Source organism: Barbus barbus (genome assembly GCF_936440315.1).
Source record: "Barbus barbus genome assembly, chromosome: 5".
Taxonomy (NCBI): Eukaryota; Metazoa; Chordata; class Actinopteri; order Cypriniformes; family Cyprinidae; genus Barbus; species Barbus barbus.
Window position 1 is genome coordinate 31721176 of NC_136733.1, and position 14609 is coordinate 31735784.

Below are 14609 nucleotides of genomic sequence, written 5' to 3' on the forward strand. Positions count from 1 at the left end.
AGATACAGGTTCAGCTTGTGCCCACCAGGATTTAATTTACTATATATATATTAAAAATGTGATATTTGGAAGTCCAGTTTAAATGAGTTAGTTTGCAGCGTTGTGCATGTTTGATCAGATCAGAATGAGCTTTATTGGTATGTATAAGTATGTTTACACATACAAGGAATTTGTTGTAGTGACAGAAGCTCTACAGTGCAACAGAAAGACAGCAACAGGACAGGACACAGATAATAAAAGAATAATATACAAATATCCAAATAGGCAATGTACAAAGCAGCAAAAACACAATATATAATATAGACAACTATGTATGTACAGGTCAAGTATGTGCAAATTAGAAATGAGAAAATAAAAATAAAATAAATGAGTGTGGTGAATGGATAATGTATTATAGTTGTGTGTTCCACGTTTATTGTTGAGTGTTCATGAGATGGATTGCCTGAGGAAAGAAACTGTTCCTGTGTCTGGTCGTTCTGGTGCTCAGAGCTCTGTAGCGTCGACCAGATGGTAAAAGTTCAAAGAGGTTGTGTGCTGGATGTGAGGGGTCCAGAGTGATTTTACCAGCCTTTTTGCTCACTCTGGATAAGTACAGTTCTTGGAGAGTGGGGAGGGTTGTACCAATGATTCGCTCAGCAGTCCGGACTACCCTCCGTAGTCTTCTGAGGTCAGATTTGGAAGCTGAGCTGAACCAGACAGTTATTGAGGTGCAGAGGATGGATTCAATGATGGCGGAGTAGAACTGTTTCAGTAGCTCCTGTGGCAGATTGAACTTCTGAGCTGGCGAAGAAAGTACAACCTCTGCTGGGCCTTTCTGACAATGGAGTCTATGTGAATATCCCACTTCAGGTCCTGAGAGATGGTGGTGCCCAGGAATCTGAATGACTCCACTGCAGTCACAGTGCTGTTCATGATGGTGAGTGGGGGGAGAGCAGGCCGGTTTCTCCTGAAGTCCACTATCATCTCCACAGTTTTGAGCGTGTTAAGCTCCAGGTTTTTAAGACTGCACCAGACAGCCAGCTCCTTAACCTCCTGTCTGTAAGCAGACTTGTCACCGTCCTGAATGAGGCCGATCGGTGTGGTGTCATCTGCAAACTTCAGGAGCTTGACAGAGGGGTCTTTAGATGTGCAGTCGTTGGTGTAGAGGGAGAAGAGCAGTGGGGAGAGTAGGCAGCCCTGAGGAGCTCCAGTGCTGATGGTACGAGTACTGGATGTGAATTTACCAAGCTTTACTACCTGCTGTCTGTCTGTCAGGAAGCGGTTGATCCACTGACAGACGGAGGTGGGGACGGAGAGCTGGGTTAGTTTATTCTGAAGGGTTTCCGTGAAGATGGTGTTAAAAGCGGAGCTGAAGTCCACAAATAGGATCCTCACATAAATCCCTGGTCTGTCCAGATGCTTCAGGATGAAGTGCAGTCCCATGTTGACTGCATCATCCACAGACCTGTTTGCTCTGTAGGCAAACTGCAGGGGGTCCAGTAAGGGACCAGTGATGTCCTTCAGATAAGCCAAAACCAGTCTTTCAAATTATTTCATGGCTACAGACATTAGGGCCACAGGTCTGTAGTCATTAAGTCCAGTAATTTTGGGTTTCTTTGGGACGGGGATGATGGTGGAGCATTTGAAGCATGAGGGGACTTCACACAGCTCCAGTGATCTATGTGAAGATGGGGGCCAGCTGGTCAGCACAGGATTTCAGGCAGGCTGGTGACACACCGTCTGGGCCTGGTGCTTTCCTTCTATTGTTCTTTCTGAAGACCTGGCATACATCTTCTTCGCTGATTTGAATTGTAGGTGTGGGGGAGAGGAGGGTTGCTGGAGGTGTTAATGGTTGTGTGGAGAGGTGTTCAGGCCGGGTGTGGGGTGTTTTTTCAAAACAACAATAAAACTCGTTCAAGTCGTCTGCCAGTTGTTGATTCTCCAGAGTGCTGGGGGATGGTGTCTTGTAACTGGTGATATACTTCATGCCTTTCCACACTGAAGCAGGGTTACTGGAAGATATTTTTTTCCATAGCAAAACTGCCAAAATACAGACAGCACATCACATGTCTCACCAGAGACAGTAATATATTGGATCAATAATATACTATATTACTATAATATAGTCATGAAGTATTAAAATATAATGAGGGATCACATTTGCTGAGGGATCACACATTTCTGAAGCACTTGTTGGACAGTCCGTGTTATTTAAACCAAGGGTTTAGGGTTTAGTTTGAATGTTTATTATTATATTTTTATTATCCAGCCCGAATAAATTACACTTTAAATCAATGGGTAATATACTTTTTTAATTTCTTTAACAGATGCATTCATGACAGAATCCAACAAAAAGTAAAGCAAATTCCTTTGCACATCTCCTTGTAGTCACCCCCACGACTAAACCCACAGAATACAACACACATACAGAATCAACAAACTATGATTAAAAGAAAAACAATAATCAATATTATTTGGGAACTTCTAAGTGTACACACACAACATTGTGTGTGCCAGGTCAGCAGTGTTTTGTCTGGTGCTATTTTACATTAAGCTTGAGAGAGGTTTGTCCATGTCAACATCATTTAAAATAATTAAACATCATATGGACATGAAAGCTTAACAACATTTCCCTGTCCTGTAAAGAATGGGAGGAGAAACGTGTTCAGTGAACAAGTTGTTTTGCAAAGCAGGAGACTTCAGGAGCATCGCGTTCAGTGTGATTTAAGAGAGATTCATAGCATAAAGAATATCACTTTCTGCAGTATGATCTTAGGAGTCAAGTCTCCCTCACAGATCTAACAGTTTATCAACACAAACACTAAATTAACAACCCACCCAAATGTATAGGCATGTACATAGTCATTCAGGGAATAAGGGAGGACAGGGAATATTGCCAGGAGGAGGAACAGAACATGCAGCAGTTTACATCTCCAACTTGAGCGAGCACGCACACACACACACACACACACACACACAGCACACAAAAGACAGTAGTAACTAAAAATAAACCCAGCTTAATAGCAAAACATGACTGCAAACTTAGTCATCACCAAATACAGAGATATTTTGAAGAAAAAGTTTACTCAGCAATAGTGCTTCTGGATAAACACACAGCATTCCCTTAAAAGAAATTGCAGGAGACCTAAATTACTGAGGAAAGACCAGGGAGAGCTTTAATAAAATAGAACAAAAAATAAATAAAGATCTGAACTGTTTGTGTGAATACAAACCCAGTGACCCACTGTCTGATTATTTAGACTAAATTAAAAACAGCAGTGTTGAAAGGTTTCTCTCAACTGTAGTAAACACACCCTTCCTACAACTGGATGGATGACGAATACAGGCTGGTCTAAAACTCCGAGATCATCTGTGTATGATGCTTAACCTCCATGAGGGGGAAAAACAACCAACGATAAACAGTGTAGTAATCATGTAGTACAAGAATGAAATTTGCCGAGTAGAACACCTGCACATGTGTGAAATAGAGATTATGTCTTTATATTTTGTGTTTTGAATTTTACTGCAACTGTTATATTTTAAGGACTGCAAGGTAGAAACAGGAGGGATAAAGATGGGTGTTGGGAATGGACAAAATAATGAAGAAAAATTCCTTGGGATTCAGTCAATGCTGAAAGAACAGTCTGAGGGAAATGCAAGACAGCAGGGGTTCTTTCTCTGACTGGTCCAATCAAGTTTCAGTCACCCAAACGATGCCTGGGAACTGCTGTTTCCTGTTGGTTTCCCCCCACTTCAGTTCTTCAGCACCAACTCGTAGCACTGGTACACAAACTGAGACACCTCTGGCGCTCTGCACTTTATCGACAGCTAAGGAAAAAACAGAAAGAGATTAGAATAAAATACACTAACAATTTGAATTTCATAAAATTGTTAAGTGAAGATTTGAGGGCATGCTAAGAAAATTAAGACGTTACAAAATGGAGAAAAAGAAGGTGAGAGAAAATAAACACTAGTAATGCTGAAAGCCTGTCAATACACTAATATAATATAAATCGCCTTCACTGTGCCAAGAGCACAAAATTACAAACACTGCCATGTAGCAGATCAAAACAAATTTAAACTTTATGACTAACACTTCCCATTTTTGCCTTATTAGCTGAAGAAAAGGTTCTTACATTAATTTCTAATCTGAAAGCTTTTTTTTACATTTTACTTGCACCAGGAATATATAAAATAAATTCTATAAATGTACACTACACTACTGTTCAAATGTTTGGGGTCAAGCGAGATTAAAAAGAAATTAATACTTTCATACATGCATTAACGTAATCAAAAGAGACAATAAAGCCATTTATAATCCATCTAAGAAACCCTAAACTTCAAAGAAACCTGAAAAATTCATTATAGTTTTCACACAATTACAACAAAGCACAACTGTTGACGGATCATGCGACACTGAATACTAGAGTAATGGCTGCTGAAATAAATTGCATTTGAAAATGTGTTAAAATAATAAAACTGTACATTTTCACCGTATTACGGTTTTATTGCATTTTGGATCAAATACATGCAGTCTGGGTGAGGATTAGATATTCTTTCACAAGCATTATGAAGTCTTGCCAACCACAAACATCTGAATGGTGTTGAATGTCTCTGCCTTTACCTCTTTTTGAGAAACAATTTAAACTAACCACCTGTAGCAAATTCATAAGCAAGCTGTGTTTACCTGCAATGAGCCACATAAAAAGCTGTTCCTCCTAAACTGATCTCATGTGGCACTAACAGAGTAACAGACAAACAAATGCACACTAATGTCAGAGGAGTGACTGCGCTTGGAGAGGTCGGCATGAGTGGAGACCTCCATCTACTGCAACACCTGCTTCCTCTTTTGTCAAGTGAGTGCTGCAGCAGACTCGAGGCTTCTCACGGACCAACCATACAGAGGATAATCAGAAAGTCTGTGGGTACTGCGCACCAGGACATTTGAAGCGCGGAAAGGAAAAGAGAAGAGCCTAAGTGAGACATCAATGGCACAATTTATCCCTCCCAAACCCAAGAGCTCTCTCTGGGCTTCTACGAGATCACCCTGCAGCTTTCCACAGCAGATTTGTGATTGTGAGGCTCCCACTAGTCAAAAGAAAGAACTCTAAGTTAGAGATGACTAATACGGTGTTCACCAAGGATGATGGAACATGTTTCCAATGACGAGTTTTTGCATGTTTGTTTCAATGTAAAAATGCTTTATTATAGAATAGAATCGCAGCCAATCAGAATATATTAATTTATTCAATTAATGCATACTGATTTAAATAGGCATTTGATAACATTTAAAAAAAAACATTAAAAGTAACATATTGCAGTTTATTACAAAATAAATTCTTCTTTAAAGTTTAGGGTGAGCAAGGTTTCTAATGTTTTTGAAAGAAGTCTCTTATGTTTAAGGCAGCAGCTTTTATACAGTTTTACAGTAATATTAATACTGTGAAATGTTATAGCATTGCAATGCATTTTAAAATACAATATTCCTGTGATGGCAAAGCTTCATTTTTAGCAGCCATAATTCATCTTCAGTGTCACATGATCCTTTATATACTGATTTGCTGCACAATAAATATTTCTTATGATCAATGATGAAAACATTTGTGCTTAATATTTTTTGTGTGGAAGCAGCGATTATTTTCAGGACTTTTTTGACTAATTGAAAGTACTACGGCATTTATTTGAAATAGAACGCTTTTGTACATTTTACATATGTCTTTGCTGTCACTTTCGATCTACTGAATGCATCCTTGATGAATATTAAAGTATTCATTTAAAAAAATAAAAATAAAATAAATCAAAGTATTAAAAAAAAAAAAAGTTGGGGTCATAAAAAAAAAAAAAAAAAAAAAAAAAAGTTACTGACCCCCAAAGTCTTACTTAATGGTAGTATATATTAAAATTATAAAATGAACATGCAATGTACTGTACAAAGATATATAAAAATAAAGATCAATATACAGCTTGGGGAACAGTGTAAAACTCATTCAACTCCTCACCAGTAAAATTTAAACAGGTAAATTAGTTGAATGAATTGGTTGAGAACATCTAAGAATGAGGTGGCATGTCCTTATCAATGAACCCCCAGCCTGCTCCCCTTCAAGATATGGAGGATTTTGTCTTAGCTTCATGCAGAATGTAGTGGGTGCACAAATGCACATAGAAGCAATGACACTGGTGCCGACTTGCTTTGTGGCATCAGCTTCCTGTACGCAGAGGCGTTTTATTAACAGTTACATTGTTCTATAATTTGACTGGAGATACTGCACAGGTGGGTGGTGGGCATGAACCACAGAACGAAGGAAGAGTGGATGGTGTGACTCTAAGACTTAGAGATATAGCAGCGGGTTGCGCCAATAGAGAAGAATGTAAATCAAAGCGCAAATGAAAACAGACGACATGGTGGGATGACAGGAAGAGTGGAAACAGCAAGGTGCTGCATGAAGGTTTGCGGAGGAATGCTTTAACAGATCCCTGCCATCAGACGCTCGCAGCTTTTAAAGGGGAATCGGGCCATGCCATTTGACGCCTGGTTTCCATAGGGACGATGAACAGTGACAAATTGTAGAGCTTTGTAGCTAATGGAAACATTGCTAGATATTTAAAGAAAATAACATATCACAGCAGTTCACAGTATAGCCACACTGCCACCTTTTTCTGTCCTTTCAGACAAATATTGTTTATATGCTACAACAGCAGCAAGGAACAAAACAACCACGATTCATGGAGCCCGTGTCTGAGATGTGAAAAACAGTTCTGCCTCTTAAAGTGGCTGTTAGGATGTGAGGAGAGAGATGGAAGATCAGCAGTCCCATACAGATGTGTTGTGCATCAGTGTTTCCTTCAGAAATTTGTGCCCCGTATAGCCAACTTGCAGTTTAAGTGCGCAAATCAAATTTTTCAACAAATTTAGTTTATTCAATGAAAGATTTGTCAGAATGTTTGTAAAATTTGTTTTAAATGAGTCGGTACTAATGAAAACGTCACGGTACCAGGTTTCTTTGAGCACCGGTGGTACCGAGTACCCGGTCAACCCGGTTCTTGCTGCGCTATCCGAAAGGTGCGCAGATGCGCTCTTCATAAAAGCACTGAGACAGGGCGACCTCAAAAGGAGGAAACACAACAAAACACTTTAAAGACCGACACCCGGATAAAATGAAAGTTCAAGCAGGTAAGTTTCAATTTAATATTTAGACATTCTGTTATGATTATTATTCCATATTTTAATTTGAATATCGGATTGAAATAAACATTGCCGTTATAGCAGAGTTAATCGTTAGCATAACTAACACTAATATAATGAGCATTAGAATGAAGTTTCTAATGCTCCTATAACTTCAGAAGATCAGAATGCAGCGGCACGACTGATCTTCAACGAGCTCAAAAGAGCACATGTTACACCTCTCTTCATCTCCTTGCACTGGCTACCAGTGGCAGCTCGCATCCAGTTCAAGTCACTGATGCTTGCGTACAGATCTACCACAGGCTCTGCACCCTCCTACTTCCACTCACTATTACGAACCTACATCCCCTCCAGAAGTTTGAGATCTGCTAGTGAGCGACGCCTTGTGGTACCATCACAGAGAGGCTCAAAATCACTCTCCAGAACATTCTCGTTCACCATTCCTGGCTGGTGGAATAATCTTCCCACCCCTATCCAGAACGCCGGATCCCTGGCAACCTTCAAGCAACAACTGAAAACTCATCTCTTTCGGCAGTACTTGACTTCATCCTAAACTCAAAAAAAAAAAAAAAAAAAAAAAAACTTTCCCTCTATCTTTCTCTCCACCTACTAGCTTGTACTTATTTGAACAATGACTGAGACTTGGTGTTACGAGCACTTCCTCTGTCTGATTGCCTCTTCAAGATGAATCGCTTTTTGTATTCCCCAATTGTAAGTCGCTTTGGATAAAAGAGTCTGCCAAATTACTAAATGTAAATGTAACTTGTATTAGGGTAAAAAAAACAAAAAACAGGACATTGTATTTACAATTTTTTCACACCAGATGCTTTTAAATGAATTGTGAATCTAAAATATGCGTGTTAGAGAATGTACAAATGTTTAATAGTGTTTGTCAAATCAGTCCATCAGAAAAGCAGTTCTGGGCTTTTTTTTTTTTTTTAGCTAACATAGTTGTTATTCTTGGCTGGATAACTCTAGCAGGTTTTGAAAGCCCTTTAAAATTAAATATGTACACAGTTTGGATTAAATGAAAGTAGAGTCAAATTTGATCTCCTGTAGACTTTACAATAAGATACCATTCATTGACATGACTTCATTTTATTATGTAACATCAACTTACAGTGAGTGAATGTGTTTTTGAATGTTATTTAATTAAAACACTTGATCATTCATGTTTGTTCTTTAAATAATTTTAACAGACTGAACTTCTGATTTAATGTATTAGTACATTTTTAAAATGAACCTCAAGAAGAAGAATTGCTGTATAACTATTATAGGTCATGTTATCTAACAAATGGAATCTTATTGTAAAGTGCTTTTAATACTACAGTTTCCATTATTTGGTAGACACTTGACTTTAAATATATGTAATCGTATCTAAATTTATAAAAGTCGAAGTTTGTTATTTACTGAAATGTTATATTTGGGCTGTTGTCAATCTAATGTTGCATTTGGTCAGACTCGGCCCATTTCTTTACTTAAGTATATGATATTTTCCTTTTACAGCTGCAGGCTGAGGAAGATCATGAAGCACCAGCAAACAGTTGTTTTTCAGCAGCAGCAGAAATATGACAAACTTTTGGGTCAAACTTGTTTAACATTTTTCATACTTTTATTACTTGTGGAAAAACTTGAAACAATTTTAAATAAGCATAAAGAATGTTTTTTTTAATTAGCATATTTTGCTTTGGTTTCCCGAAATTGGTCCCGAGAACCGTGGATTTTCACTGGTATTGGTACTGAATACTGAAATTTTGGTACCGTGACAACACTAAACAGCGGATTTTTAGATTCAGCTTGAAAGCGCTGCAGGAAACACTGGTGTGTGTATAGGAGTGCGAGTCTTGTGCACATTAAAAGCACATGCCGTGATTCGACGGGTTCCTGCTGAAGAGCAACTCCTTTGATGAAGGCTATTCAATTTGATTATTCCTGGAATGAAATCTGGAAAACAATTCTGTGCACACAACCTCTGTATCTTCCTATAATATCATGCTTTTCTATCATGACAGAGGAAATACTAGAAAATATAACTCCATGTTTTCTACACATTTCCTCGTGTGGTTTGCTTGATCATTCAAAACAGTTGCTCTTATATGAAGTCACATAGCTGTAACATTCACGGTTATTACAGACATGCTTTGTTTCAGTGGACTGTTTACTGTTGATAGAAGGAAGTCAAAGAAAGAACATGCTCATTTAAAGGCCGCAAGGTGTAAAAGATTAGACGTTTAGTTTAAGTTAAGATTATTTTTGGGGAAAAAACACCCAACCTCCATTTCCTGCATTGTGATGTCATCAAAGGTGAGTGCAGATATGAGCAAACACACAGGAAAAAAATACAATAAAATCAAACATCATAAATAGTAACATTTACCACTTAGACAATAAGATGTGCTAGAGGATACATGTCACAGATTTAGCCTAAATTAAGCACTCAGTAGGGGCTAGATCTATTTAATGTGATTAATTTTGTGTTAGATAATAGTTTATGTAACATATCTTGTGTCTTCTTTAAAGAAGATGGGATTTGTGCACATATTGCTTTAAAGAAAAATAATGGTACACCCACTACTATAACATAATAAATGTGCATGTTATGATGAAAACAGCTGAATATGCTGATTAACTCGGAGCAAAAATAATTATAATTGTATAATATATTAATAATTCAATTCTCTGCATACTCTGCTAATTCTAGGCATAAACAATTCTAGGTACACCTGAGATCTGAGAGAATAAATGGTGCCCTACAATTGTGTGAAGCATGATTCATGTGGGAAATGTGAACACGAGGGAGAAGAAACAAACACTCCGCATTGGGCTGAGTGATAATGGCAAATCCCACAAAACCAAAGGGAGAAAGGACTGACAGGAGGATTGACATCTTTTCTTGACAATCTTCTTTCCTTATCTTCACCCACCCAGGATTTGCCAAATACTCTCTCTCTCTGATCACAATGGCTGTGTTTCCAACCTAGCATGCAGCCTGACTAGACAGCATTTTTGGACTCGGAGGCACCTATAATGCCAGTAAAATGCTATCTAGGCATGCACCTTCAGCTTTCAGAAGGTCTTTGATCTACCCAGCAGTCCTTTCCCCTTTTACCCGCTTCTTCTCTCATGTGTGCACACAAACACACAGATCTTGTTCCCACATGACTCATTAGGAAATAACAGGAGAGTCGTTCTGCGAAACACTCTCTCACATGCAGCCGCTACAGTCTCCTCCAGCACATCCTCTTGTCTTTATCGATCTATGTGTGTTCGAGTGGTATTTTGCTAGTCTCTTCACATCCACTACAACATCCTCCATGTCTCTTTCTTCACATTTACCGTGTAGTTGGGGTTGCCGGTCTGTATGCGCATTTCTGCCAGCACCCAAATGCCGTTGGTGAGTTTGACAGACTGGTACAGCATGTCCTGCCCCTCCACTGTTCTCTTGGCTATGGTGAAGATATTACTGCCTTGCAGCTTGTTGCTGGCCGCGTCTGTGAGAAAGAAGTTACTCGTTAACAAAACACAGACACACATAGCAGGTTTTCTGAAGACAAAGCGAACCTGAGTGAGTCTCTATGGCAACTCTGTAGCAAATGCGTATTTTTACTTACACGTTGATATATGAACCATTCGGTAATTAGTCTGATTTAAAAGAAACGTTTTAAAAGAAACAAATTTTAATTTATGCATAATTCAACTTCAAATTCTTCTATTTTTATTCTTTCATGAAAAAAGATCTTAAGTGTCTAAGTTGCCTATTTTTTCATAGAACAAAAGCATTGATCTTCACTTCAAAGAGTAAAATGAAATGTTAATTTGATATCCACTAATTTAAACGATACATGGCTTCACCAATTCACTAAAAAGAACCATCTCACAACATTCTTTTGGGATTCAGATGTGACTAATAGACTACTGTTCAAAAGTTTTAATTACTAAATGTTTTTTAAAGAAGTCTTTTATGTTCATTCGATAAAATACATTTTATTCAGGATTCTTTTATGAATAGAAAGTTCAAAACAGCATTTATATAAAACAGAATTTTTATTGTAATATTATAAATGTCTTTACTGACACTTTATCAAATTAATTGCTTGCTGAATAAAAGTATTAACTTCTATCAAAATAAGTTACTGATGAGGTACAAAGTTGAGTTGTCTCTTTACTGTATATTTTGTGCTGCTCTTTCTCATCATATTCATTTAATTACAAACTCAAATCTTTGCTAACAAAAATATTTAGTTTTGGGACAGGAGATTTATATACAACAATGCAGCAAACACCTATATTAAATACCAAGCCACATGGATAGAAGAGAGAAAGTTAAAAAAATAAAAATAAATAAATAAATAAAAAAAGAGCACGGAAGACACCCACAGTGCATTCATTAGCAATATCACTGAGAGTGTGTGTGCATGTTCATGCCTGTGTGATTCACAATTATTTTATGCAAACAGTCATGCAGAAGAGGATTATTCCCCAAAAACCTGCCTCGAGTTAATTACACCCAGACATGCCACCGGATCAGCACTCTTCAGAGACAGACCTCAACAGGACCGTGTGTTCTTTTAAAAGACAGAGCGTGCGACAGTCAATATAATACATAGGATGGAGGGAAGTGCTCTACTCTATCAGTGCTATCTTTGCTTATTTATTTTATTTCCTTCATTTCATTCGTTCCCATCTTCCTCCTCGCACTTTACCCAATTCACTCATGCACAGCACATATTTATTCCTGTTACCTGAGTTCAGGTGGATGTCTTTGATTTGGAACTGTGCCTCGTTGTCATTTGGAATGTCCTTCCAGGTGGCCAGGAACACCTGACGTTCTGAGAAGCAGAGGGACAAAAGGAGTTCATGTGAGAGGAAAAAAATAAAAAAATAAAGCAAAAAAAGAAGAATGCAGTTTGGCTGTAACTGAAACTGAAGGCTGCTGTCCTGCTGTCAGACAGATGTTTTTGTATATAGGCACCCCACATCAAATATGCTTTTAGACTGGTTTTTCAGGCAACATATAGTCATGTCTAAAGATGTACAACATATTCTAGTAAGCTTTAGCGATAACCAAGCAATGCATATCCTTATTTTTGGTAGAAATTAGGAAAAAGGGCCCATATGGATTTAATATTTTTCCAACCTTGCATGGTGCCCCACTTTAGCCGTGTCCAAATGCCCATATGGTTAATCCCAACATGATTCGAGTGTGCCTTGATGCCTTCCTACCTGCATATTCTGCCTGCAAAGGCAGTATTTTTTTATATTTTCCAGACACAGCTACTGTGCGATATCCTGCAGAGACTGAACTCCATTTAAGAGACTCCTGGGGAAAGCCATTTATGCATAAGCTGTCTCTCTCAAACTCACACATTTCCACATAAACACCAAACACCTTTTCTTACACACTCATTTGGACACAGATCTGGCAAGTGTGCTCACACTCTCATGCACAAGTCATGAGCCAGAACTTAAAAACAAAACAAAAAGAACACAAAAAAAAATTAAAGGATTGACGTCACAATCACCTGAAGCGCTCCTGCTTACGTCCGAGGACACAGGCAGTGATTAAGGGTGCACACAAGCACACTCACCCATCTTTCCGTCCTCTACAAAGAGCAGGCTGAGGGGATATTGGCAGCTGAAGTAGAACACGTCGATGTTATTCTTCACAGCTACCTGCAACATCGACAAAGAGAGAGAGAGAGAAACACATTACAACTGTGATTTAAGACATTGTGGCTGTGGACAAGACTCAGATTCAGTTCATAATTTCAGCCAAAATAAATGGGCCTCTCTTTACTTTCAAAGAATGGCATACACACACACACACACACACACACAGAATAGTAGGGAAACATGGTCCTTTGATCATCTTTTTCGTTGACATTTTTCCTCTCTCTCTCTCTCTTCATTCTTTTGTTTAAGACCCTCTGTGGCTTTGCAAAGGTTGGGTTCAGCTCCTGTGCGTGGAGTTCATGTTTGCACGCCAGAATGTGAACTTCAAACATGCATGAATGCCTCAAAGGCAAACTCACTAAGAGGATAGAAGATGCCCACTGACAGTTCGAGAAAACAGAGTGAGAATATTTGTCCTGGACAATCATACTCAAAAACAACTGTCCTAAAGAATCAGATAGAAATATATTCTACGTGAGTGATTGTCTATATTACTGTTATTGTAAAATGTTACAAGTTGAGGTTTCTTGCCCCAAAAATCATCCTAATTTAGTTTTTATTTGCATGAATTTTAAAGAAAAACAAAAAGTGCTTAACAACTCAGATTAAATACAACCAATAATTTCTTTGTTTTTCCATTTTGTGCATTAGTAAGTTTGCAGCTGAAAAAAAAAAAAACACACACCAAACTTTATCTGATTATGGCTGTAAATCTTCTGAGAGCATGAGGGATTGAAAGGCACCCAGGAGAGCTTTTATAAACGCTGACAGCAGGTGCACAGCATCCATCAGAATAGAGACTACACAGCCTCAGAGAGAGACAGGCAGTTCCACATAGAAATCCAGACCTGCTACACTCCACTTCTGAATAATTCATTCAGCAAAACCGCTCTGAGCTGCACAAACAGGATGCATCCCTCCCTCACTAGTTAGAAACACTACAGAAACATCAGGCAAAATATAATGAAGAAAAACAATGTACTAATTAATGTGAAATCAGAAATTAAACTTTCATTTTGTGTAATTGTCAGGAATTGAACCAAACATGACGTATTAGAATTGGTTTCTCTTCTGTTGAGATTTATCTACAGTATTATTGGCCTTGCAAATAATGACAATGTGTCAAGCTACAGAAAAATAAATAAATAATGCCTTTCATTCAGTCTATGAGTAACATTCACTTCCTGTGATGCCACTGCAATGAATAACTGATCTATTATCGGCAGCCACGTGTGAAATTAATAATGCCACAAGCCTCTCTGGGACTGGAAGTATCAGCTGTTGTAATCCATGCCTGCAAAGACTGGAAATGCATGGTAAGCCAAAGCACGTCCAGATCAAATACAAGTGCTGAAGCTGTGAGCTGCCTGATATCCAGATATATTGTTGTTACATCAGTCCTAGAAAAATGGAGATAAAATTCATGTTGCCTCCTGTGATTCAGAGTGGCAAATCCTATAATTATTATCATACAGCTCTCTTAAACCCCTGCTGATGACTTCAACGATAAAGCACAGAGCAGAAAGTGAAAGAGACACATTTATGATTAACCATTTAATGCCAATCTAACATGAGCATCCTGAACACGACGCTCACTAATCTCTACATTTAATTTGAAAATGGCATTAGATGAAGCCTGAAGGGCTCTATAAAATCTTCCGATTAAAACACTATCTTCTTTTACTCTTCTTTAGGGCTCTGAGAGAGAAGAGGGATCCTATATTTTTGCATTTGCTTCACCCAACCAAAACAGTCCCTGAAGCTCAACACAATC

The 14609-nt window shown here is 38.2% G+C and overlaps 1 protein-coding gene across 6 annotated transcripts in view; it reads right to left on the bottom strand.

Annotated features, from left to right (window-relative positions):
- Window positions 1-2276: 2276 nt before the first annotated feature.
- The window catches only part of LOC306869634 (AP-1 complex subunit beta-1), a 36559-nt gene continuing 24226 nt past the window's right edge, over window positions 2277-14609 (bottom strand). For all 6 annotated transcript variants that reach the window (XM_079416462.1, XM_079416465.1, XM_079416463.1 and 3 more), the window contains 4 exons: window positions 12751-12835; window positions 11905-11991; window positions 10499-10653; window positions 2277-3807 (listed from right to left, as the gene is read on the bottom strand). In XM_079416462.1, the coding sequence (XP_079272588.1) occupies window positions 3733-3807; window positions 10499-10653; window positions 11905-11991; window positions 12751-12835 (402 nt within the window). In that variant the 3' untranslated portion in view covers window positions 2277-3732. The remainder of the gene's footprint in view (window positions 3808-10498; window positions 10654-11904; window positions 11992-12750; window positions 12836-14609) is intronic.